This window comes from Tenebrio molitor, chromosome 3, assembly GCF_963966145.1.
Source record: "Tenebrio molitor chromosome 3, icTenMoli1.1, whole genome shotgun sequence".
In the NCBI taxonomy this organism is placed as follows: Eukaryota; Metazoa; Arthropoda; class Insecta; order Coleoptera; family Tenebrionidae; genus Tenebrio; species Tenebrio molitor.
The window spans coordinates 29862195-29890059 of record NC_091048.1 but is presented as its reverse complement, the minus strand read 5'-3'; the positions used below and the strand labels follow the sequence as shown (position 1 = coordinate 29890059).

The 27865-nt window shown below is 42.0% G+C and overlaps 4 protein-coding genes across 18 annotated transcripts in view; 3 read left to right on the top strand and 1 right to left on the bottom strand.

Annotated features, from left to right (window-relative positions):
- The window catches only part of mmd (mind-meld), a 226663-nt gene that overhangs the window by 184895 nt on the left and 13903 nt on the right, over positions 1-27865 (top strand). For all 15 annotated transcript variants that reach the window (XM_069040463.1, XM_069040465.1, XM_069040458.1 and 12 more), the window contains 2 exons: positions 8934-9013; positions 14525-14594. In XM_069040463.1, the coding sequence (XP_068896564.1) occupies positions 8934-9013; positions 14525-14594 (150 nt within the window). The remainder of the gene's footprint in view (positions 1-8933; positions 9014-14524; positions 14595-27865) is intronic.
- On the top strand, positions 21534-23496 carry LOC138125256 (lipase member H-like). Its single transcript, XM_069040499.1, has 4 exons — positions 21534-22214; positions 22265-22540; positions 22594-22950; positions 22995-23496. Exons 1-4 carry the CDS (start codon positions 22160-22162, stop codon positions 23207-23209), a joined length of 903 nt encoding a protein of 300 aa, XP_068896600.1. The 5' UTR covers positions 21534-22159; the 3' UTR covers positions 23210-23496.
- On the top strand, positions 23715-25300 carry LOC138126751 (lipase member H-like). Its single transcript, XM_069042527.1, has 4 exons — positions 23715-24201; positions 24251-24532; positions 24585-24935; positions 24994-25300. The coding sequence occupies exons 1-4, from the start codon at positions 24147-24149 to the stop codon at positions 25209-25211; spliced, it is 906 nt and encodes a 301-aa protein (XP_068898628.1). The 5' UTR covers positions 23715-24146; the 3' UTR covers positions 25212-25300.
- Positions 25232-26475, bottom strand: LOC138126750 (endothelial lipase-like). Its single transcript, XM_069042526.1, has 3 exons — positions 26286-26475; positions 25959-26234; positions 25232-25912 (listed from the first exon to the last, which is right to left on the bottom strand). Exons 1-3 carry the CDS (start codon positions 26335-26337, stop codon positions 25323-25325), a joined length of 918 nt encoding a protein of 305 aa, XP_068898627.1. The 5' UTR covers positions 26338-26475; the 3' UTR covers positions 25232-25322.

Sequence of the window (27865 nt, the reverse complement as noted above, 5' to 3'; positions counted from 1 at the left end):
TCATGACACGCGCACGTGTAGTACCACCGGAAATGCACATTTTTGATTGCGCAGTACCACGCAAGCGCAGCCCGCCTTATAGCACAACTGAATAAGGTCGAGAATCGCGCGCGTGACGATTTTCGCGATTTATGGGACTGCGGTACCGAGATTAAAAATGCGGAAGTCGGACACTTCGTCGAGAGCCGTCGAAGCGACGCCAGCGAAGCGCCTTTTAGAGTTCGTGGTCGAGTGACCCCTCGCACTATAGAGGGGTGGTTCGATCCAGTTTAGAGTCAATCCCGTTTGGATGAATTGATCCAGTACCGTATCGCAACTTTAGAGTACCGAAAATTTTTGAGTAAAGGAGTGCCGGAAGGACTTCGATTTAGCGCCAAGAACCCCCTTTTTCGCTGAAAGGGATCGTTCGCAGGGCGATTCGTAGCCAGATCGTTCGCAGGGCGATTCGTAGCCAGATCGTTCGCAGAGGCGACCATTTTGGAGAACATCGTTCGCAGAGGCGATCGTTTATTTTGAGCACCGTATCGCCAAGGTCACACCGCAAGTCAAAAGGACGCTATTCGAGGAGACAACAGACCCGTCATAAAGCTAAGTCGCCATATTTTTTTTACCGCGGCATTGCAAAATTTAGGAACGCCTCGAATTTCTCGCTTCTCGCTTTCATAATTTTTGTATGTTCACTAAATTTTTTTGAAACTTTGCAAATGTTTAGAATTTTTTTGTAAGAACCTTTTCATTCAATCTCCAGTGTCAACTTAAAGAAATTTCAGTCAAATTTAACGTTTCGGAACTTCACCGATTTAAACTTTCCTATCAGGATCAATTTTAATTTTTTGTCAAGGTGACACCCCAATCTTGACCTTGGGTTTCATTAAGTTTACATTTAATAATTAGCTCGATCAGAAGGAAGTCTAAGTTCGGGAGGTTCCTCATCAGGAATCAAAACATCTTTTATTTCGTCGAAGAATATCATGTTTAGTTTAAGATTCGGTCACATGTGAAAGAAAAGCTTTTCTGGTTACGACCAAAGTAGATATTAAGGCCACCAAAAAGTACTGGTTCCGCATCTTTCAATTTTCATCTAGTAGTTACAAGCGAACCATTATCGCATTCGTGTGAACCAGTACCGAACCACCAAATACTGTTCTGTGGATAATTTTGCAGTAACCGAATAAACCAAAATTTGTTTAACGATCAGAAAGCGTTTGCTTTTACTTACCTTCGACGAGTAAGATCTGAGCACTTGTCCCGGCAGCTGGACAAGCAACAACCAGCTCAAGACAATAGCTGCCTGGCGCCCATTTTTTAAAAATCCGAACCCACGCCCTCTGCCCCGAAAAACCCCCTGGGAGCCCGGAGCTGTCACTGGCCAACTTTTGGTCACACAAATTTTGACGCCCACAACGTGGGGCACGATTTTTTGGAGCAACCACAAATTTTCGTTTATCGTTCATCTTCATTGAGGCTCAGTCACTTTTTTCAATCGGAGCAAAGGGAGTTGGTAAAGGTTTATTGAAAGTTGAATTTTTTGATTGTGTGTTAATGAGAAGCGGAAATTTAGCGGCGAATTCATTGTTTGAGTAGCGGTCTTATCTTGTACCCTCGACGACAAAAACCTTTTCTCGGAATCGACTATCGTGTTGCGCGCTGTTTTTTGGTAGTGTTTTGACCGGCGTTTTTATTGCGTTACCGACCCGTGGAATCGCGGTGAGTCTTCGTCAAAATGGACGAACAATTCAAGGTCAAGCATTTACTAGCTGACGAGCTGACGTATGAATTGCGTATACGCGGCATCACGACTAGCCGAAACCAGGACGATAAGAGGAAACTGTTAGCGAGAGCTCTGTCCAAAGAACTAGGTCGACCGGACGAATACTTTCTGTCACTTCATGACGCAGAGTATGATCACGACACCGAGGTCCAGGCCATTGAGGACACCCTTGAGAGCATACGCACGATTTTGACAGAATTTGAAGGAACGGCGGAAGACATGATCTTCAAACGGTTGAAGACCCGTCTAACGCACCTTTCATTTCGCATTCGGCGAATGAGACGCGAGCGAGATGCGGAGTATAGAAATGAGGCGTACGCGACATGTTTGTTGCTCGAAGCTGATCTTCACGACAAGGCAGCAGAAGCGAGCCCGGTTACGGTGGAAGCGCCACCAGTCGTCGCGACTACTCCCATTTACGTGCACCCTCACGCGAGATCTCCGGAACCGAAACTAGTGCCAATTCACACCTGGGGCGTATCTTTCAACGGGGAGGAAAATGGAATGACGGTGAACCAGTTCTTGGAACGGGTAGAGGAACTGTCGGTAGCGCGAAACGCAACCAACAGGGACCTTTTTAACGCGGCCATTGATCTCTTTAGCGGCAAAGCGCTGATTTGGTATCGTTCTGTTCGGAGCAGATTGAGCGATTGGGACGAAGTGGTTCAGTTGTTGAAACAGGAATTTCTTCCACCGGATTTCGATGAATTGTTGTGGGACGAAATCAAGGGCAGGCTTCAGGGCAAAAGCGAGTCGATAACCATTTACGTTGCGGTTATGGAGACGCTTTTTGCTAGACTTAGTCGACCACCGGCGGAGATAACCAAGGTAAAGACGATTCGGAGGAATTTGCTTCCATGTTACCTTAACCAGCTTAGCATCACCGAAGTTGTCACCGTACCGGAGTTGATTAAGTTGTGCAAAAAAGTGGAGGAGTTATCGGCTTTGCGGCAGAAACATCGCGCTGCACCCAAGTCATCTTGCGTGTTGGAGCCAGAGTTGGCATATGTTCGGGCGAGCGAACCCGCGAAAGCGAGTCCACGCGCCATCGTCGTGAAGGAACCCTCAGGCAATTCAGCCAGACGGAGTGAACCCGCGAGTTCGTCCTCCAGGTCGTTCAAGTGCTGGAATTGTCAACAGCCGAATCATTCGTTCATGAACTGTCGACTGAAAAGAAAGCAGTTTTGCTACCGTTGTGGGGAGCCAGACGTCACCTTGGCGACCTGCAAAAAGTGTAATCCGTCGGGAAACGCGCAGTAGGGACGCGGCAGACTTGCGGCCGTGCTACGTTCCTAAAACATCCCAAGGCCGATGTAAACGCATCGATCATCGCGAAACGTACGGACACCCAGTGGAACGCTTGGTTAGACGAAGTCAAAGAGTTTTGCAAGCCTTCTCGGGCAAATTCCGCTTCCATTTTCGTCAGCAAAACCAATGACAATAGGCCATTTATCAGACTGCGTCTAAACAATAAGGAAACTGAAGGACTCGTGGATTCCGGTTCGAATTGCACTATAGTTGGTGGAAAAGGAGCCGATTTAATTCATTTTCGCGCAGGTGGAAAAACTTTCCCATCTCGGCTAAAAACCATCAGAACTGCCGACGGAAAACAACATCCGGTAACCAAAGCTATCGAACTAGAAGCAGTGTTAGACTCGTCGAGACGGCGAATTCGTGTCTACTACGTGCCAGATCTTCAGCATAGCGTCATATTAGGGTGCGACTTTTGTAGATTATTCGGACTCAAGATAGATTTCGCGGGTCACAAAATTGAAGTTGCGTCGGATATCGTAAGAGTACCAGAATGTGACGCGGTGACGGAGTGTGGCGCGGATCGGCATGAGATCACCGAGATCATCCGGAAAAATTTAGATTTGTTGAGCAACGACGGAAAGTTAGGGAGGACACACAAAATGACAGTCACAATCGACACGGGAGAAGCATTGCCGATCAAACAACGTCCGTATTGGTGGTCTCCGTACATGCTTGCGGAAGTCAACAAAGAAATTGACCGCATGCTCGAGAACAATGTCATATCGCCTTCTGACAGTCCGTGGTCTTCTCCAATTTTGTTAGTAAAGAAATCTTCCGGTGAATACCGACTTTGCTTTGACGGTCGCAGGCTCAATGCCGTGACAAAACGTGACAGTTACCCATTACCGCGTGTCGACAGGATTCTCAGTATGTTGCGAGGAGCAAAGTACATCAGTTCGATCGATCTCAAGAACGCTTTTTGGCAAATCCCGTTAGATTCAGAGTCTAGACCGAAGACAGCTTTTGCGATTCCCGGCAGAGGTCTTTTTCATTTTAACGTATTACCGTTCGGACTGACAAACGCAGCCCAGAGGCAGCAGTGTCTCATGGACAGAATTTTCGGACCTGAACTAGAACCTCACGTCTTTGTTTACCTGGACGATCTAATCATTATCGCCCCGACATTCGAGAAACACGTACAAGTTTTGAGGGAGGTGATACGACGTCTTCGAGACGCGAAACTCACCGTGAATGCGAAAAAGTGTCAACTTTTCCGCTCAAGTTTGAAATATTTGGGTTTCACTGTCGATGAACATGGTCTAGGTACCGATCCAGACAAAGTAGCGGCCATGGTGAGCTATCCAGTCCCGAAGACTAGTACCGAAATCAAACGTTTCGTAGGCATGTGTTCTTGGTATAGGCGTTTCATCCCTCATTTTTCGACCCTCATGTCCCCGATAAACGCGTTACTTACCGGAAAGCGAAAGCGACAGAAAACGGAGTGGACTCCTGAAGCTCAGGAAGCTTTTCAGAAAATCAAGGATGCACTTGTTTCAGCACCCGTATTGTCAAGTCCTGATTTCTCGAAACCTTTCGTGATCCAAACTGACGCTTCAAACACCGGTCTAGGAGCAGTTTTAACGCAAGATTTAGACGGAGATGAGAGAGTGATCGCGTACGCCAGCCGTTCGCTAACAAAAGCCGAGCGAAATTATAGCGTTACGGAACGAGAATGTTTAGCCGTTTTGTTCGCGTTGGAAAAGTTCAGACCTTACGTTGAGGGCACCCATTTCACGATCGTGACGGACCATTATTCATTGCTCTGGTTAAACCGAATGAAGGACCCAGCAGGCAAGTTAGCGCGATGGAGTGTCAAGCTCAATCAATTTTCATTCGATTTGGTCCATCGTAAGGGCAAGCTCAATGTAGTACCGGACGCACTATCGAGACTACCTGCAGAAATTGCTGCGGTAGACATTGACAGCTTTCTCGGCGTGAACTTGAATGATTTGGACGAGTCGTACACGCGACTTCGCGACAACATAATCGCCAATCCTCAAAGAAATCCCTCATGGAGAGTCGAGAACGGTTTCGTGTATCGATTCGTACCGAACAAAATTGTACTACCCGGCAACGTCCCGGAGTGGAAGCTTTTAGTACCGCGAAATCAAAGAACAAAAATTTTAGAATCATGTCATGATGCACCGACATCAGCTCATTTCGGGTACTACAAGACACTTTCAAGGTTATCCATCAATCACTTTTGGCCGAAAATGCGTCGTTCCGTCATTCGTTACGTTCGAAACTGCAAGGTTTGCAATGAGCAAAAAGCACCGAACACCGCTCGCGCAGGGCTTATGGGAAAAGAAAAAAAGGTTCAGTTTCCGTGGCAAATGATTTCCGTTGATTTGATTGGTCCATTACCGACGTCCACGAAAGGATATTCGTATCTCTTAGTGATCGTAGATTGGTTCACGAAGTACGTTGTACTATTTCCGTTACGAAAAGCTACGAGCTCAAAAGTTACAGAATGTATCGAGAACGGAATTTTTCTTGTGTATGGTGTACCGCAATTCATTTTGGTCGACAACGCCAAGCAGTTTGTCGGAAACGAATTTGTAAAGACTTGCGAGAACTACAAAGTTCAAAAGATCTGGTTCACAGCCAAGTATCACCCTCAGAGCAACCCTGTGGAGCGATACAACCGCACAGTTGGCACTGCCATACGAAGTTACGTCAAAGGCGCTCACAAAAAGTGGGATGCCGAGGTGGCAAAGATCGGGTACGCGATTCGCACAGCGGTCAACGAAGTAACCGGATTCAGTCCAGCATTTCTCAATTTTGGTAGGGTAGTACCCTGTACCGGTGAATTTTACGGCAAAGTAGCGGAAAATCCGGAAACCTTGACGACAGCTGATCGCGAAGATCACGCGAAAAATTTAGAACACCTCAAGACCATCTTGCAGGATGTAACCCAGCACCTTCACAAAGCGCACGAACGCAACGAACGCTCGTACAATCTTCGGAAGCGCGACGCTGAATTTTTTGTAGGCGACAAAGTTTGGAAACGCAACAAAGTACTTTCCAGCGCTGCGAAAGACTTTGCGCAAAAATTAGCGCCACGCTACGTGCTGTGCACGATAACGAGAAAACTATCGAAACTCGCGTACGCTCTCGAAGATGAGAACCGCGCAGATCTAGGTGTTTGGCACATGAAAGATTTGAAAGAATTCAGAGGATCTCTGGCAGAAGCCGAAGAACCGTAGCGAGCTTTGCATTTCACTTTTTCGTACCGTTCAATTTTTCGATTAATTCTTTTGTCCTCCTTTGGAATGTTGACGACAGTAAAATTTTACCGTGGAGTTTGTTCAGGAAAAGTTTATTTAAGAACCCCAAATTATGACATTTAACCGGACTTGACTTACATCATACCGCAGTACTCAAGTACTAATTGACATTGAGATTCAGTTTTCAATCGTTTGATACGCGCAGATATCGACAAGCCATTTTCGTGGCGAAACCAAAACTTTTCCAGTGATCAAATTTTGACGTTTTTTTTGTGAAGACTTCATCTTCGTTTTTTTTGTAAAAAGTAAAAGGCAACTGAGTTACCTTTTCCTTTTTCTTTTTGAGGAGGGGGGTAGTGTAGCGTTACGAAACGCCACAATGGCGATTGGCCGGAGTAGGAGGCCACGAGGTCCTACTTATGCTCGCGGGGCTAATAGATCGCAGTTCGAAGACCCGGAACTAGCAGTTAACGCACGGCATTTGGCAACGCGACGCGCCCACCCTGCCTTCAAGTTTTTTACGTCGCTCATTCCGGAAGCGGAAAGTTTCAATTTAGAGTCATTTGTGCCAGCCACCACGGGGGGGGCTGGAAGAACACATGTTACCCCCGCAAATGTCAGGCTGAGGTGGCCTCACGCCTCTAGGTTGGCGAGCTGCAACCTATCTTTCAGAACCCCACTTTCACTTTCTCTTTCTCTTCACTTTCTCTTCTTCTCTTCTCAGCGATAGGTGACCGTACGGCAATGTTGGGTCCCTTTTCCTCTTTAGTAACTTGCCGGAAAGTCATCTCCTTCTTTTCAACCCCATCTTTCTTCCTGTCCTTTTTTTGACCTGCGAGTTACGGCAATTAACATCAGGATAGACGTGCACGACTTACCGACACAATACCGTCCAAAATCTGAATTTTCCCGCTCGGTATAATTTCGAGGTAAACAAACCGACGCCATGACGGTCCACCTGTCATGACACGCGCACGTGTAGTACCACCGGAAATGCACATTTTTGATTGCGCAGTACCACGCAAGCGCAGCCCGCCTTATAGCACAACTGAATAAGGTCGAGAATCGCGCGCGTGACGATTTTCGCGATTTATGGGACTGCGGTACCGAGATTAAAAATGCGGAAGTCGGACACTTCGTCGAGAGCCGTCGAAGCGACGCCAGCGAAGCGCCTTTTAGAGTTCGTGGTCGAGTGACCCCTCGCACTATAGAGGGGTGGTTCGATCCAGTTTAGAGTCAATCCCGTTTGGATGAATTGATCCAGTACCGTATCGCAACTTTAGAGTACCGAAAATTTTTGAGTAAAGGAGTGCCGGAAGGACTTCGATTTAGCGCCAAGAACCCCCTTTTTCGCTGAAAGGGATCGTTCGCAGGGCGATTCGTAGCCAGATCGTTCGCAGGGCGATTCGTAGCCAGATCGTTCGCAGAGGCGACCATTTTGGAGAACATCGTTCGCAGAGGCGATCGTTTATTTTGAGCACCGTATCGCCAAGGTCACACCGCAAGTCAAAAGGACGCTATTCGAGGAGACAACAGACCCGTCATAAAGCTAAGTCGCCATATTTTTTTTACCGCGGCATTGCAAAATTTAGGAACGCCTCGAATTTCTCGCTTCTCGCTTTCATAATTTTTGTATGTTCACTAAATTTTTTTGAAACTTTGCAAATGTTTAGAATTTTTTTGTAAGAACCTTTTCATTCAATCTCCAGTGTCAACTTAAAGAAATTTCAGTCAAATTTAACGTTTCGGAACTTCACCGATTTAAACTTTCCTATCAGGATCAATTTTAATTTTTTGTCAAGGTGACACCCCAATCTTGACCTTGGGTTTCATTAAGTTTACATTTAATAATTAGCTCGATCAGAAGGAAGTCTAAGTTCGGGAGGTTCCTCATCAGGAATCAAAACATCTTTTATTTCGTCGAAGAATATCATGTTTAGTTTAAGATTCGGTCACATGTGAAAGAAAAGCTTTTCTGGTTACGACCAAAGTAGATATTAAGGCCACCAAAAAGTACTGGTTCCGCATCTTTCAATTTTCATCTAGTAGTTACAAGCGAACCATTATCGCATTCGTGTGAACCAGTACCGAACCACCAAATACTGTTCTGTGGATAATTTTGCAGTAACCGAATAAACCAAAATTTGTTTAACGATCAGAAAGCGTTTGCTTTTACTTACCTTCGACGAGTAAGATCTGAGCACTTGTCCCGGCAGCTGGACAAGCAACAACCAGCTCAAGACAATAGCTGCCTGGCGCCCATTTTTTAAAAATCCGAACCCACGCCCTCTGCCCCGAAAAACCCCCTGGGAGCCCGGAGCTGTCACTGGCCAACTTTTGGTCACAGTAGTAAACTTGCAAAGTGTTATTAATATTCTTGATTGTCTAATTATCCCTCATTATGCCGTCTCTGCGAATTTCGCCATAGATATGCAAACACGTCTTATCTTGGAAGTTGTCGGCGTTCTCCATAAGGTGCTCGCACAAACAGACCCGGAATTATTGTGAGATAACGCGAACGAGAGCGAACCGTGGCGGATGATGATAATTGATCGGCAAAAATTCAAGTGTCGATCACGTTTTGGGCGTGGCCTCGTAATGCAGGTGTGTTATTGTTCCAGACCGGCAAGCACTTCCATCGAACCTCGCTTCTCATCAAAGCCTTCAACCACAAGTTTCGTCTGGATCTTGAGCTTAACACGTAAGTAAAACAACTTAAAATTCATTAAAACTCCCACGTTGCCCTCCACAAAAACACGCAGACACTTTCCGCGACCCCGACATTCAATATTTAATAATCTAACCCCTCGAAGAGAACGACTCATCGATTACAACAACAGGGGTGAAAATGATAATGGCGGCGTAATAACTTTTACGGCTGCCGAATTAATTCGCCGTAATTTTTACGACCAAGCCTCCAAAAAGGACGATCTCACGCCTGGTTGGGCAGAGCCCCGACTCAATAATAATAACAATAAATTTTAAAAAGTCGTATTATTGTTATTAAAAAATGCAGCAGAAGGAAAAAAAACTAATAGTAATAATAAGGACACCGGCTGGACCAGATTTTTATTTGGACACCCGACAAATGCAAAATTCGCATATTTTCAAAACTGTTAAACTTTTCTTTTTCGGACAAGTTATCGTGAAGGAAAAAAATTATGAATCAATGAATGCTTTAAAGAATGAATTAATTAATTAATGCGGACGACAAAAAATTGCGTAGAATTCCAAAGCCACCGGTCCAATTGGTACCAAAATCAATAGTCCTGGAAACCCTACTTTGACAAAGATTTTGTGCAAAAAAAAACAAATCGGTGCATTTTTGCGGGGGTTATTATAAATGAAACATAGCTATTTTCAATGCAAGTGAGCAAAGTAATGCATTTAATTACGAGTACAGAAGTTGGGCGTCCGAGCCGAAGGCGAGAACCCCAACCGGACGAGTGATTAAATACATGTTTGCTCATTCGTGCTGAATCAGATTTTTTCCATGATCATAAAACACAGCTGCGGAATTGAAATTTAGGGCAGTATTTTTCTGTCACTTCAACAAAATCTCTGTGAACCACCTTTTACTGTCATCATGACTGACATTTAAAAATTAAACTTTTCTATGTCGGTCACGCAGTCAGTTTTTGAATTTTGAGTTTTGAATTAATTGCAGTGAGTGTAAATAAATCAAAATGACAAAAACATGACAAGAATAAAAAATGAGGTTATATTATCGTAAACTGTACATACCTATCATTATCTATCTGCATCACTATTTTTCATAACTGTTAAAAGCACTGAAACAATAAGTTCTACAAAATTAGACCAACGAAAAGAGTTTTTCACAACAAAACAAAAGAGATTAAAAAAACTTTCAGTACAACATATTTGGCGCCCTGTATTGAGAAACTCGCAAAACATTCACTTTGCTCACTAGTGAGACAATTGCCATATTTACTCACTAGTGAACAAACACCAGTGAAATTCAATGATCATGGAAAAAAATACTTAATTAGCTTTAAAAAATAAAGTTATGAATGCGGACAAACAGACATAAAATTTCATAGGGTTCGAAAACAACTGGTCCAAAGGGCAACAAAATCAACAGATCTGGCGCCCTTTGTGAGACAAAGACAAAAAACTAACCTGGACGAGATAAATGCATATGTAGGTCGGCGAGAAAAAAAGTTAATTTTGCACCTGATCGAAGGAAAAGAAGGGTTGGTTGTTGTTTTCGTCGCGGCTTTTCAATTTTAGTCACGTCGAATATGATATACAAGCCATTGTACGGGATGGCGGCGAGGCCGTATTCCGTTCAAAGGAAGTGTAAAACTTGAGAGTGTTTTCACACAGGCAATATCATGTTTTGGAAGGGTCTCTTTCGTCGGGCGTTCGTGCTTTTATTAATAATTTCCAGCAATAATAAATTTGGCCGCGTTTGAAGTGTTCTGTCAGTGTCCAGTTTTTGAAGGAAAAGCCCGTGAAAAATGACCAGTCCGGCGTGAGTTATTTCGTTTAGCAACGCTAACGATCCACACCGAACCTTGTGCTTCTCTCGGTTCGATCTCTGCCCAGTTAATGGCACCGTAAACTTAACCGAAAAATATCATCGGAAATATCGCACCGACAAACTTTTACAGCTGGATCGCGTGCTTTGCAAACTCTCGTAAAAAGACAGAATTATTGATGGTCGTCGACGACAAATTTGTCCCGATAGTGGACGAAGGTCCACGATTTTTACTGTTTTCCTCGACGTGGCCGGAAATTATTTCTTTGCAAATGCTCTCAAAACGTCAGTCGTCGAATTACGTTCGGAGCTGTCGCTTTCGCAAAATTTTTCCCTCCGCGCGGTAACGCTTCCGGGAGGCGGCGGTCCCGGCACGTCCTATCAATTAAAAGTTTCCGGCCCGGAAAGAAGGGGTCAAAGGTGGCCGCCGCCAAATCGAGTGTCGCATGTTAATAAACTTGCAAATCCGGTCCGGTCGGTCTCTGCGCCCTCCGCGTGCATCGGGACGCGTAAAAGTGTCATCGAGGGCGATTAAACCTCGGCCATAATTAATTCTTGAAAGTCTTCCGTTCACTTGACCGGAAGAAACTTATTCGCAGCTGTGTTGTACACCCTTTTTTCTGTTCCATTTCGGGGCGGTCCGTATAAGTGTTGCCCGAGGGTCGACAGGATAAAAAAGGATCACACAAACACAGTGCCGAGGTTAAGAAGGCTCTTCTGGACAGTGATTGATAGTTGGCTTTCCTTTCCGTTTCCCGTATAATATAGGGAAACCTCACGTACACGCCCCGAACACTTGTGCAGTTTTCAATTTGTGCCCGACTATTTTCGGTTTATACCTGTTTAGCGGGGGCGGCAACGAGGCCCCAAATATAAATCACCGGCAGGAATCGCGGCGCCAGATGCGGCACGAATTATTTATTTATTATTTTTTCTCTCGCAAATCGACAAACAAATTCGATACATAAATAAAGTTGTTGGAAGTTTTTCGACTCGATTGAACGAAAGAAGAGGGAAACTTTGTCTAGAACATTACGGAAATCGGCTTATTCACGCCGAAGATTTTACACCGACGCTCATAAAACAAGTTACGTCACTCCTCCTCGGGACTTGACTGACGTCCACACCCGAAAATCCCCAGGAATTGCATCGCGTAAGCCGAAAAAAAATTCGCGGGTCGGTTTATGACGCGGAATCCCGGCGCCTCCACCATTTTTATAAAACGGCATTTCGGTATCGGAGCAATAAAACTGATACAAACAAATTGAAAAATTGCCGCCAGCTCTATTGTTTCGTGCCGGAGGCGGAAGAGGAGCGACAGCAGAAACGGCGATGTTTTTTAATCGTTCCATTTGGGAACGCATCCCGATCGACGGGAATATATTCCATCCTGCTTGACCGGAGAAGAATATATCACCGCCGGACGGAATATAATTTAGAGTTACGTGTGCAATCTAAATTTTAGAAGAGGCGGCAGGATCGTGGAAAAAACAACCGGCACAGGTCATCGACGAATCAGCTGGCGAGGTCTGAATATATCAAAACCGGCAGGAATATATCGAGAGCTTTTTTATGTTCCTGCTTATTAGTAGAGTGCGTTGTTTGTGATGTCGTATCGGGGAATTTCGATGCAGCCCCGATATGTAACGTTAACAAGAAAGGATTTTTATTTTATCGTAACAGAGTTTATGGATTGTAGAATTCCATCTTTGAAAATGTTAGAAAGTGTTAGGGGATAATTTGGAGAGTTAGTCGAGTCAGTTTTCCGGAGATGACTGAACTCAAACCCTGTTAAAGAAGTCGTCAAGAGCATTGACAATATCCCGAGGAGAATGAAGTGCAAACCCATTTGACTGCATCGCTCCAGGAATTCGAGTAATTCAAGTACTCGGTGTTGGACGTTGGAAACGCAATTTTGCACCAACATTAAAAAGGGAGTTTTTAGCAAATCGTGCGTCTAAAGTGGCCGCGTGAATTAATAGTATATTGTGTAACGAGTGCGGAAAAGTGCCAATTTGTCACGGGTTTAGGAGAAATGCAACAGTTTAGATTAACTCGTGACTTGGTACGTAGGAGAGGTGCATTCGCAGCGTGGAAAGTTTTTGCTCATGGCTATTTCTCCAGCGTTTGGCGTCACGTAAAACATAAAAAAACATAAAAATCTTTCCATAGTAATCGTAGAAAATGGAATATTATTAACTCGCAAAACATTCACTTTCCTCACTAGTGATTCAATTGCCATCTTTGCTCACTATTTTTAGTGAACAAAGAACACTGAAATTCAATGATCATGGAACCCAAGTAAATGTATTCAAAAAGTGACAGATGTCATTATTGACCTTGGCAAAATTTCAATATCCTGTTAACCCCTAAAACAAGTGGTAGTGAGGAACCAAAAATGAAAAAGTATTGTGTTTTCCATTTTAATACGCTCGGATCGAAGCAAATTTTGCTTAATTTTCTACAAAAATACAGAAAATACAAAATATAAAAGAACACATACATGTGCACATTCAACACGGTGACAGTTGTTACTTTTGACCGATTACACAATGACAGTTGCAAAAATTATGTAGGTATAACATTTTTGTACAAGGCTCATTTTTACGCTTTGTAAAAAAAAGTTGTGTTTTACACACACGTTGCGTAAACAACTATTTTACGAGTTCAGGGTTACAACAAGATAGACAGTCGACTTGGTAGATTTGTATTCGTCATAAGACGTAGAGTTATTGCAAATCTGATGAATCATTTCTGCGGAGGTCCTGTAGGATGACCTGTAGTGAACGAGGACACACCGGAATCCCTATCACGTCGGCGTTGTCGTCGTCGTGAAGATAATTTATGCGGGGCAGGATGACGAGAACAGATCAAGTCTTCGTGCGTAAGGACGTGCGGCAAAGCCCATAAAAACAAAAATAGGGCCGAGTTCCCGTTCCCGGTTAATGAAGGAGGATGGTGCGGCACTATGTGCACAACAAAACAAGTTTATTTGCGGAATTCGAGCGATGCATCGGGATGATTTGGTGTGGGGCAAGTCGGGCCACCGGGTCGTCCCGTTAAATCATCTGTTTCTGCTTATTGATTGACGAATAATTGATATCGAACCCCGTCGGCTATAATAGATAGATATGAACGTGATTATCCGCATTACGGGGGCAATTTAGGAAGGGCTATTTACGAGATCGGTTCGGCATTAGTGCGCCGACCTAAAAAGGGGCAAAGCGTGACGTTCACCGCAAAAAAATAAGGCCGTTAAGCGTTTGAATGGGGCCAGATCTGAAGGGAGTGTTTCCGGCAAAAACGTTATAATTTTCATACATTAGATCTAATGGACTTTTATGATCCGGGCCTAATTAATCGTCGGTCGTAGGAAATAAAAGGGCACACTAGAGAAACTGGACCGTTTCCGGTCTCGATTTTAAATAATCGACGAATTTCCGGCGCAGCAGCAGTGGCCTTTCCACGTTGCCGCTCCTGATAAATTAATTGGTAGATTGTAAATACGTTCTGATAAATTAGGATGGCAACAGATTAATTTGTTTGCATCATCCGAAAAAGAGGCGGAAAATCAGACAGTTCGTTAGCCGGAACGGAATTTATTCGCGCAAATTAACTGACGGAACACTCAAAAAAGTTACGTTCTCGATTAATCTGTTTGTCCCGACGCGTCGTTTGCGATTTTTTCTAATTGATCGACTTATTTTGCAGGCAACTCATCGCCCCCAACATCATGCAGAAGCACTTCCTGGCCAACGGAGCCGAACAAGTTTCGAAGCAGGTCAGTCGAATCGCTTTTCTTCTTGTCAGACACGCATCTCCTGGTTGCGTGTTAAATTGGCCTTGGGAAATGTCAAAAAGTGCCGTTTAATTTCTGGTAATATTTTAACGGCGACATTTGAATCCTCCAAGCTGTTTTTTATTGGTCGTAAAAATCGCGAGCTCCGAGCGCCTTTCCGGCGTCTCCTTAACGAACTGCTCTCACCTTCGCGTCAAAATTCAACCCCATCATATAAAATTTAATTAAATCGAATCACAGTGAAAGGAACGCTCTGTCACAATCTGGCCCAATTGCTCTCGTTAAACTCGAATTGCACGGTTCGTGTTTGAACGAGGATCTCTTATTTCGACCCTGTCTGCCAATTGCTCCGACGAATTTTTAAATCTTCTGTACAGAGCAATACTTTCCTTGAGTAATATGTTAAAATTATTTAGAAGAATAATCACGGCACAGAAAATAACAACACAGATTGGAACAAGTCAAGTAGAACAAGGTTTCCGATCGAACAGGTCTAACATTCATATTACGTCAGCTAACAGAAAAATCTATCCAGTTTAATAAACCTCTCTACCTTTGCTTTGTTGGTTTCACCCAAACATTCGATAGGATACAGCTAAATGATGTGTTAAGAATGCAGCAAGAGAATAACACTGAATATGAACAGCAAGACAAGAATTAAGGCCTGTAATGGACTACTTCTTCTTCTTCTTCTTTCGACTAAGACTAGGTCTGTCTGGCTCATTCGGTTGATTCTTCTTTTGTAAATGTGATGTTTTAATAGCTATTTCAATACAAGTGAGCAAAATGGTGCATTTAATCACGAGTACGGAATAGAAATTTCGAGCAGCGTGTTTGTGATTGGTTTACTGATTTTAGTTTAATACGTTCAACACATGATGCATTTAGCATGAATTTTTCCACAAGTTTACGCCAAGCAATTTCACGTTTTTTCGTCATTTGAAATCTAAATAACAGGTTAAAAATAAGACAAGCTTTAGTTCAGAAACTATTTTAAAAACAGATTAAAAAACTTTCAGTACAACATATTTGTCGCCCTCTATCGACAAACTCGCAAAACATTCACTTTGCTCACTAGTGAGAAAATATTATTTCCTCACTAGTGATTCAATTGCGATCTAAGATTAGCGAAGAAAGTTGAAACACAGAAACCGGACACAAAACGACTCCCAGGAAGACCACATAAACGTTGGACATCACAAAATAATAACCCATTGGAACAAACAGGGCTAACTCCTAACGTGAGAAGAAGAGACGGAATGCTGGACCGCCACTCTCTCGCCTCGAGATTACCGTGGACGTTAAAAAAAATATATAAATGAAAAGCTGCGAGTGGGCAGGAAAAATCGCCCGGAGAGTGCGAGGGTCGTCGGCCATATCTTTCATTTCTTGGATTTCATCCCTAGCGACCACCATCTCCTTAGCGACGTGAAAAACGCACACCGCTCAGGATCCATTTTGACTGTGCAAATAAGACAAAGCCGCCTCGCTAAAATCTAAACTGGAGGTGTCGAGTGTCTCCTGATTAAAGATCTCCGTCTCGTCGTTTTTGTTGTTAATTTGCGACAGACAACATCTCGAGCGGATCGATCGCGCCCCAGGTACGGACGCCTCGAACTTGGACAAGTGTGAAATTAAGGGATTAAAAGGGGACGTGAATTTTTAATTCGTATCATCTGAAATCTCGTCGCGCAAACCCGACTCAAAGTGATCCGGGTTCGGTGTATTTTTGCGAATGGGACGTCGCCGTCGAGTTCGAAGATTTTAATGAAAACCGGAGCCTTTGAGGGAGTTAATTACAATTTATGCAACACCGACGTCCGTAACTTATCTCTTCGATATTGTGCCGAAGCTTTATTAATACAAGGGAGAAACCTCTCCGGCGACCGCCTCCATTAATTGTCCCGATTATTAAATAACATTTTAAGGAAATTGATTTCGACTGACGCCGAATTAATCCGGAGTTTCGGCCAATTTGACACGACCTCGTCCACAAAAAAAAAACAACAACAACAACCAATTAATCCCCCCCCTCCAAATTGGACGTAATACTTCATCCGGGGACTTGCGCAACTATAACAAATGCAATTTTAATTCGTAATGAGGAGATAATTGAGGCTTTTCATTTCTGGAATCTTATCAGACGGCTCACAAAGGGATTAATTTTTGCTTGATATGTTATTTCGCCCGACACAAAACGAACACAAATGTAAATTCGAGCCGTAATGAACTGTTTCTTTCGCGTAATTGCTTCATTTATAACAATAAACAAATTAAAAGATAAGGGCTTTGTTGGCATTGCGGCTGCAGATGTCGACGCCTCGCCGGAACGCGATTTCGACGGGGCTAACTAATTCACCTCGAAAGTCCCACGAACCGAACGATGTTTGTCGGGAAAGCGACATTAATATGTGGAAAATTGCCCGCTCCGATCGAAAAGCAACAATAGGAATGTGTCCGGACGAGTTTAAAATTAAAATCGTACATCGTTTGTTCGCAGCGCGGAACGGTTCAATGGAAGCGAATATAATTAAACGTAAAAATTGTGAGCGGCGTTATATCACAAATAATTACATATTTTCCCGGCTTGACGTTTCAGTTTTTATTCATTTCGCTTGTGTTAATTGTGGTGACGCGATTGGAATCGCGCCGGCACGAGAACACGACACGATAACTCACAGATTACTTAACCAAATTAGTTTGTAAAAGATAAGATTAACAAGAAGAGATAAATGAAATATTCATATATGAACAAATTAAAATGTTATGCAAGGAAATAGTTATTTTTCCGTGATCATTGAATAGTGAGCAAAGATGGCAATTGAATCACTAGTGAGCAAAGTGAATGTTTTGCGAGTTTGCGCTATACTAGTCTCACTCATGTTATGAAGCTTACGGCACATTCAACTAAGCCACCAACGCCTACTACGATGGTACAATCATTTATAATGAATGATCCTACGTAGTACTAATGGTAAAATCATAAGAACATTTGTTCTTGTGTTGGATTAAAGCACCAAAAAAGGCAATTTTCCTAATAAAACATTACAGTCAATCGTACTTTTCACAAGTTTAAACACAAAACATAGCGATAGAAAAGACGTCTCGTTTCTAAGCTTTGAACAGAGAAAATTGAGAAAAGATCGCTGTGAGAAAAACCTCTCTGGGGATAAAAATCAAACGACTTAAAATGCAGGAGTTTAGAAATTTTCTTAGTATTTTTCAATTTGAAGGCAGCGGATGTTATAGCCTTAAGACCAAACAATGCAACCATATGTTAGTCTGGACCTCACAAATGAAAAATGTAAACAGAGAAACGTAGGACAGTGCTGGAAATTTTTGCAGATGACAAAAACTTTGAACGATGAAAATATTATCGAGTCGTAATAATCGTTAAAAGCTAATATCTGACCAAATGTAAAGCTAGTGTGACACGATACTAAATTTCACAGAAAATTCTGTAAAAATGACAAAGACAGACTATGATCCTGATCGTTCATTGGTCCTGATCGAGGGTCTCTCTCATTTTGTAACAAATTTTCTACAAAATTTAGCATCGTGTCAAACAGCCTTAACACCTAACTCTTTAACAGTGGAAAGACGCTGTAAGACAGAATCACCAGTTTTGTACTCATAAAATCTGGTATGTTTCAAGCCACAGATTTAAGCAATGTATTATTTTATTTGCCCGAAAAAGTGTTCTGGTGCTTATTTGGTGCATAATAAGAAAACGAACCTTCATATAATCGATAGCAACAGCGTGATGAAGAAATGTCTAATACAACAACCAAAGTGATGTTTAATGTCTAATACGCCGCCGGACATCGCAGATGATAATCGCAATAATTGTCCTGTCACCATAAATGATATAAATAAGTAATTGTATTGCAAAAAGGAAATTTCTCTTTTTGTTGGCAAACTGATAAAAAATAGTATCAAAAATCGTTAATATGTCTTTAATAAATGTATCTATTTGAAAAAAATAGATACAAAATAGATTTGTAATTTTCCCAATGATGTCTTTTGCTCTGTAATTTATGTGCACCTCGGCCAAAAAGTGCCTGTTTCAAGTAACGGCTGCGCCTCGAGTAGAAAACCCAGACTCGGACGAAAAAGATGCACTTTTTGGCCTTGATACACAAATAATTATTACAATAGTGAGACGTAATCTCAAAATTCGACAAGATCCATTCCAAATTCAATAAATAAGCTACGAATAAATCCACGTAGGAGTCATGAATGTCGTTGGTTTCGATCTTTTTTGTTTGTATGTACGAGTATGTCAATTAATATTGCCAACTAATGTAGGTTAATAGAAAGTGTGGTAGTTATATGGATTATTTTCCACATTATCCAATTCAAGATTTCATATTGTTTATATCCATATTAAATTTTAACGTAACCTAGAATTTTTTTTACTTAATCGTAACTCTTACAACAAAAAATTAATAAAAATTGGAAAAACTGGAACACAAAGAGTGCGGTGGCGTAGAAAAATATAAGTAGGTAGGTACGTACACTTCTATTTAAAAAAAAAAGCGTACACGTATTGAGAGCTACTGTAAATGAGGATAAAATTAATTATGTAATTGTTTCCAAGAAAACGTATTACTGACATTTTGTATGTATGTCAAATGTGTGAACACTGTTTTTTATAAATTTTTAAATTGTTAGATTGTTGAGAGTTGCCTTTTTCCATAAATTTGTGAATAAAAGTTTGAATTGTGTTTGTAGTAATTGGTAATACTTGCCTAATAAATAAGGCAAAACATTTATACACATTAAATCTCTGAAGAATACATCGATCAAATCCAGCTATCATCACGGGTTTTGTTACAGGTTTCTAAGTAACAACAATTAAAAGATAGGTTTACGATATGGCAATCTAGCCAAAATTGTGCTCACTACTTGTACGCTTTTTTTCTGAATAGAAGTGTACATACAGGGTGTCTCAAAATTCGCGAATTCCGAATTCATAGCGTGGTAGGGAAGGACCCAGTAGAGCTCGAAAAATACTTGGAAAAAAAATAATTAATTTTGTTCAAAACATAGCAGCCTTCATATCCACAGTGACAAAATACTATTCTAGCTACGTTGCCGTTCCATTTTTAAGAAAAATTACAAAAATTGAAGATTTTTTTATTCCAAAGTAAAGCTATTCTTCAATTGTTTTACGTTATTATTTTCCACAATCATCTACACCATAAATAATAATAAACAGTGAACTTTTCAGCCTGTATTTGAAGAAAAAGCAGTTCAAAGAGTGCACCTTCAGACCAATGTATCTTTGTGGGGGAAGTCCCGATTTTTTTTTTTTTTTTCCATATTTGGACTACTGAAATGATCCCCTACAACGCTCTGAATTCGGAATTCGCCAATTTTGAGACACCCTGTATAATATAACAATTTGTATACAGGGTGGTCCCGATATAACCTGCCACAAGAAATCCTGTAATAGGTGACGATGAGTAGAACTCATACACAAAAAATGTTTCTAATAAAAGTCTTTTCGTTTTCGAGATAAAAATAATTGAAAATTTGGTCAAAATTTGTTGTACGCTAATGAGTTAATCGGTTTTAAAAAGGTAATTCTGGTTACTTGGCTGCAATTTCTTTAGCAACGGTACCTGTAACACCTATGACATTTGTCAAGTTTAATTTTAAATTTGCGAATCCTTCAAAAAGTTATGAAATTCACAAAACAAGAATACGCCGATTTGCATTTACTCTATGGCGAAACACGTGGTAATTCAAGACCGGCAAGGCGACCATACGGCGAGCGTTATCCTGAAGGAGTCCTTCCGTCCCGTTGTACTTTTGTGGAGCTACATCTGCATTTATGTGAGGTTGGTTCTGACTGATTCCAATACGATGGCGTCCCCGATCCTCTATTTAACCCCTCTGGATTTTAATTTTTGGGTCCACACGAAAGATTTGGTATACGAAGTTGAAATAAATACAAAAGGCCAACTCCAGAAACGCGTAACAGACGCAGCGACAGATTCGTAAAAACCCAGAAATGCTGAATTCTGTTTATGAAAATTGGTACCAACGGAAGGTACACAGAACATTTATTATAAAATAATTTTTTTAGTCTAGTTTACCTTTCATTAGTTAGTAGATATTCTCAGTTAGAGTTGAAAGTACGAATATGTAAAGTGTAAATACATTTATTCAATACATTATTTTGGCTATTTAACCACAATTAAGACGATACTCTTATTATACAGGTCTTCCACAATTTTGCACACACTACCTCTACATTTATTTACACGTTGAGGAACACCACTTTATTTATTAGTAATAATATTATTACTTACTCATTCATCTCAGTCAACAAAATCAGCTTTTGTACCTAAATAAGCTGGTAAATTAACGCACACAGTGTACAGCGTTTTCAATAAATGTCATTAATTTGATTTAGTTTGTCAGATTTGTCATAAACGATTCAGGTACCTATGTTGCTTAGATACTGTCATCCTTACAAACACCAACAATTAATTCCTGAGTAGGTACATATTTTTGTGGTCAGCAGCGTCGAATGGGTGTGGATAGGGGTTAATTTATCCTCATTATTTTGAACCTAATGAAAAGGGGTTTATTGGACTTGTTAGATCCTTCTAATGACCCAGAATTTTTTTGGCAGGTTATATCGGGACCACCCTGTATATTTTCATGCACTAATATGATAGTGATATAAAATGGTGGTTTTTTTTTGTGCTGCTCCATTCTGCATTTGTTCAGATTTTTTTGGCCATAAAATTTTAAAAAAAGTTTTTCTGAAATAACAAAACAATTTTTGAAATTTGTCCGCACTCGGTCTCCGTGTTAACCGCTACCCTATAGAAATAAAAATAACGATTAGAAGTCACAGTTGTTAATTTTTTTTTAAATTTTCTTTACAAAAACGTGAACGATATTCCATATTACCAGGATCTCCTCTACACTCGAACAAACTACTGTTGGCAATCCGACTTATTTGTCACGTAAGCGCAATTATTACAATTCCTAACAAATAAAAAGTTCGTTATTTATTGCGTCCGAAAGGGAATAATCAGCGCGTGAAGTGTAAGATTTCGTGCAAGTGACGGATCAGGCGTAAATTAATCTCTTTGTGTGAGTCCCGAACCAGGAAAATTCTTAATTATCCAGTGATTAGAGATGAAAATTGTATTCGATCAAATCGAGTCGAATCGAAATGACTAATTAAATTTGGAAATGGGAGGGGCGCCGTCTGCAAAATTACCGGCGATAGCCTAATGCCGATTATTATCAACAATTAAAATTAGGTGGTGCGAAAAAATATAATTCAATTCAACGAGGCGCTTGCACAAATTCTGCTAATTACAAATTATTTGCATTTATTTAATGATAATTTAATAATATCGCCGACAGGTGTGCGCATATGTTAAACATTATCGGCAGCGCATTTAAATATTCACGAATCGAAAAAGAATCCTCATGGAATAGCTTTGATAACGCAACAGCGGTAATTGCAGAAAATCGTTTCGGGTTCTCACAATTGTCCGAGATTTCTATTGCGCGACATGGATCGCGTGGTTCGTGTTTGTGCGTTGCTGGTTGTTGCGGTACCCCTGACAGGTTGGTTTCTTCTGACGTTAATTGCGCCCAGTCTTAATTTTTCATTCCAGTCGCAATCGACCGAATTGACGTGACATTCTATCTATTTACCGAATCCGATCGCAATTACCACCGGATCGATCACAGCAACGCCGACGAAATCGCCAAAGGCCACGCCGAAATCGTCTTTTTGATACACGGCTGGTCCGAAAACCGCACCGCGGAGTGGTACCACAACTTGACGGAGGCTTTTTTCGCGCGCGGAGGTAAAAAAGTCATCCAGGTGGATTACAGCAGCGTGGCCACCCAGATCTATCCTTTGGCAGTGGAATTCTCTCCTCGAGTCGGTAAGCTGGAAATCTTTCCAATCTTGGTCGAAACTCCCAACCGTCGTTTTAAGGCGACATCGTCGGAGATTTCATTCTGAACCTGATCAGAAGAGGCGTACCTCTAGAGCGCGTGCACGTTTGTGGACACTCGCTCGGAGGTCAGATCGCAGGATTCGCGGGACAGTACTTTTACAAGAGTACCTCGAGACGTTTACCCAGAATAACAGCCCTAGATCCGGCTGGACCACTCTTTACGGGTCGTCCTGACGACGAGAGATTGGACGAAAGCGACGCCGAGATCGTTTACGTCATCCACACGGACCGCGGGAAATTTGGGTACCCGCAAGCTTGCGGTACCGTTGACGTTTTTCCGAATGACGGGGTCGCTATCCAGCCGGGGTGTCCAGATTGGGCCCGAAGGGACATCTGTAAGTACCGTCGAGAGCTGAGTACCCACATGACCCGAGTACAGTCTTTTGCAGCCACCATAAAAGCTACGAGTACTACATTTATGCCCTCGCACACCCTAACGCTCTTTTAGCGACTAGATGTCAAAGTTACTCTGACTTTAAATCGGACAAATGTCGCAGGAAAATAATCGACATCGGAGGGGACATCGTTGACGAAGACAGAGGGTGCTACTTTTTGACCACCAAAGCTGTACCACCCTACAGGCTACGACCTTGATTGTATTTGTCCCAATAACAAAAAAGAAAATATTTTTGCTGCATTTCTGATTTTTTCTACCCACCTACTTATCATTATCGGTACATTCCTTCAATTTCTTGAATTCGCTGCGTTCCTTTTTGCGGTCACTCAAACAGGTTGGTTTCTTTTTTGGCATTGAACGCACAACTTCACTCTTGCTTCTAGCTGCCGTAGATGAAAGTACACGTAACGTTACGTTCTACTTATTTACGGCTCCTAATAAGAATTGCGTCTGTATCGATTACCGCAATGGCAGTAAATACGTGGACAGTTGCGACACGAAGGGGATCACACAGTGATGCAAAAATAATAAAAAACAGCAAAGCAAAGATGGCACACTAGTGAGGGAATAATATTTCCTCACTAGTGAGTAAAGTGAATGTTTTGAGAGTTTGTGGATAGAAGGCGCCAAATATGTCGTACTGAAAGTTTTTTTAATCTGTTTTTAAAATACTGCAAATGTTCAAACTTTTACACTGGAACATTATGGTTTTGTACCTATAGTTTCATCAAAACGCTCAAAGAAATGGCTTTTACAACAAGAGAGAAAAATGCTAGAAAATTTCTTCAGTCTTAAACGACAAAATTTCCACGTACGTGGAATCAAATCGAATTTTGTAATTTGTTGTACGAAAACTTTTCAAGAATGCATAGAAAATAATATGTACATAATATTTTGCAGCTATTGGTAATCAGTTAACATAAATAAGGTAAAAATGTGCATAAACCACCTTAAGAATTTTTTTTGTGTGGTTTGTTGAAATACCAAAAAAGAAAAATATTTCGAATGCATTTCTCATTGTCAGTACGTTATTTACATTTTTTGGAATCGTAGAATTTTTCAAAAATAACGGCAACGATACTATAAAAAAGGGAAATTGTTTCCGTTTTCTTCAAGTGTCTCATATCTACTACCATGCAGTTCTTTTTCGCCGTTTGCGCTGCATTGCTCTTTGCCGTTGCTCAAACAGGTTGGTTTCTTTTTTGGATTTGAATCCACAACTTCACTCTTGCTTTTAGTTGCCATAGATCAAAGCGACGTTACATTCTGCTTGTTTACGGCTCCTAACAAGAATTGCATCCCAATCGATTACCGCAATGGCAGTAGATATCTGGACAAAGACGCGGAAGTGGTAATTTTGATCCACGGTTGGAACACGAACGCGACCACACAGTGGTACAAAAATGTAACGGACGCGTTCTTCACGCGTCACGACAAGAAGTACAACATCATCCAAGTGGACTACACTAAAGTGTCAACTGAGAATTATTTGTCAGCGGTTCGGAACGTCCCGGAAGTTGGTAAATCGAGATTTTTAAAAGCACTACAGTTTTTGAGTGATCATGCTTTAAGCCGACTTAATCGGGGCCTTTGTCGTAAATCTGACCAAGGACGGGGTCCCTTTAAAAGATGTACGCCTCGTGGGACACTCCCTCGGTGGTCAAATCGCAGGATATGTCGGACAGTACGTTAAGAAAAAACTGTCACAAGAGTTGCCGGAAATATGTGGACTGGATCCAGCCGGACCGCTTTTTAACTTGCGGCCTGCGAGCAAGAAGCTGAGCAAAAGTGACGCCAAAGTCGTCTATTGCATTCACAGTGATGCCGGGGTCTTTGGATATGCGAGACCTTGCGGCGGCGTCGATGTTTATCCGAATGGCGGCGATCCACCCCAAACAGGATGTCCGAATGTTCCTTTTGACGGTAACGTAATTTTGCAAATTTTCTAATCACTCCCGGCGCTGACGGACCGAAACTTCAGCTTCTTGTAGCCACGGCAAGGCCCCCCAGTACTACGCTTCCGCGGTAGCTCATCGCAACAGTCTTTTCGCGACCAGATGCGACAGTTACTCCGACTTCAAGGCGGGCAAGTGTGACGGCAACAAAAAGATCGACTTGGGACAACATCTCTCTCCGGAAGATAACGGAAGTTACTACTTGACCACCACGGACGCTCCACCCTTCAGGCGAAAACCCTAGACCCCACAGAAAGAACTCACTCACCGTTGGTCACCACTTTTAATTTAATTCCACCGTTAATCAGAAAAAAATGCAAGAATATCACACTTTGTTGGTTTTCTTCTGGTGTGCCTAACGTCTCGCTCCCAAACCGTACGGTTTCTTGAAACGAGTCGTGAGATAATAATCACCGTCGTCCTGAACGTCGATCTCGCCCCCCAGATCCACCTTCCTGTTCCCACTACACCACCCAAATTTGTAAGCTACGAGACTCCAACACCGCGTAGCCACTAGCGTACCAGGATGTTCCAAAGCGTCGATGAAAAACTGGTGACTCCTCTGGTGGCTGCAGCTGTACCAGCTCCCTCCAGCTGCATCGGGACACCCCGGCTGCACCAAATCTCCCAGATTCGCGTAAACGTCGACGCTGCCGCAAGACGCGGAATACCCGAACTTCAACACGTCCGTGTGCAGCACCACCACCACGTCGGCGTCGTTTCTGCTCAATCTGCGAGCGTCCGTGGTGAAAATTCCCTGGAAGAGGACGCCAGCGGGGTCCAAAGCGGTGATTCTCGCGAGCTTTTGAGACGTTCCTTTCTGGACGAATTTTCCGGCAAAACCTGCGATATGACCTCCCAGCGAATGACCGCAGAGGTGGACGTTTCTAGCGGGGACGCCGTGGTTTCCCATCAGATTGATGATCAAATCAGCGATTATCTTTCCTGAAATCGATGCTCTATTAATGTCTTCTGGTTTCCTCCAATTTACCGATTTTGCTGCAGTCGGAAACTGCAGTCGGGTAGAACTGAGTGGCTGGTTTCGACCAGTCGACTTGAATCACGCTAGGTTTGCCAGGTTGGGAGAGAAATGCATTTTTTAAGTTTTCGTACCAGGAGAGCAAGCGGTGTTCGTACCATCCGTGGATGAGGAACACCACAGGTGCTTTCTCATCGATAGTGAGGTTCGTCTCCTGGAGGCGAACTCCATTCTTACGATCTGATTCCGTGAACAAGTAGAAAGTCACATCGCTTCGATGCCAAATACCTAAAACCGCCGAATAAAATTTTCAAAAACGAACCGTCACGCACGAATTACCGAAGACGTTAGGTACAAGACCTAGTGACAAAATGGATACTAACAATTTCATGATTGTGATATTTTTCTGTGAGTTTTTCACTTAAATACAAAGTCACGGTTATCATCGAGTAAGTAACGAGCAAATATTTGAGGGTCATGGTTATCATCGAGTAAGTCGTAAACATTTTTTGGACAATGGAGCCCGATTAGCGAATTGGATTTGGCGAGAACCACACGTAAACTAGACGTGGTAAACTCGAGAGTCAAACGATATCGGATTGAAGGGCTTAAATATCATAACTTTGTTATTGTTGGATGTAGTTTCAGATTTAGCAGTGTTGTTCCAACTGTGTTGCCGCACGTCAATAAAGGGGTAACAATAACTGTTAACAGAACAAGGGTGGATGATCATCGGGGCCATTAAAAAAACCATGACTTGCCGTGACAATGTTCGACCACATATTTTGTATATCCGCGGAAATATGCAAATGCGTCCGACAACATAATTTATTGCCTCATTATGTTCGATGTTTAACCAGTCGTGTCCAGCAATACGTTAAAAATCTACTGAATACGTTAACAATAATTTATTGCCATTTGTTTGACGATGATGATGAATATTATCCGCGCATTAGGCAAATCTACCTCGCGGGTCGAAAATCTTTCGACCAACGTGGCGTCCGTCGGCCATCTTAGGTCGACGGAACTAGTTGGAACGTAACCTACGAGATAGATACAGACCGCGACCAGCAAATAGTGACGTCACAGAATCCGGCTGACTACTGTGTAACTTATAATACCCAATATAAAGAAAATTATATATTTCAATGAGTAAAACTGAATATTGTTTGAAGAAAAATACTTATTATGATAAAAAAACAATAAATAGGGTTTTTTCACTACTAGTAATAAAGTCTAGCGTTATCGGTTGTCATAGAACACTGAGAAGTTTCGTTTTTCTACGTTGGCCTAGTGACAGGTAAATAATTTTTCATTATTAACCAGTGGTGAATAATGGAACAACCGTCACCTAGCAACGAAAGATTGTCGTCTATTTCATTGGTTAACGTAGACGATTTTCATACCAACTGTCAAGAAATGACAACTCGAACCCGTTGCATCCGGCAAAATAATTTGATTAATAATTATTATCAGAAAGGGTTTTAACGTATCGAGTAGTGAAAAAAATTGTATATAAACCACGGTGGAGAAGTCACTTATAGCCTTCGCGCCTTACAACCCTCGGCGCGCCTCGGGCTCTAATCCTAGCGCTCTGGCTATAATCATGAACTTCTCCACCTTGGTATATACATAATATACTATTACCTAATTAATTTTTTCTAGATATTTTTCCAATTTTAGCATTGTCAACTCCCGTAAAATGATCCTTTGTTTACCGCTTCTTAGAAATTCAGTTTCATATTTATCTGAATAAGCGAGCTTATGCTTTGTTTTGTTGGATTAAATGACTCGCTATGAATGCATTTACTTAATCCATCTTTTTTATTTCTTCATCTTTTGGAAAAGAAAAGACGGTCACATACATGTTGGTACAGGGTCATTATAAATGATTGTCCTATCGTAGTTGGCGTTGAAAA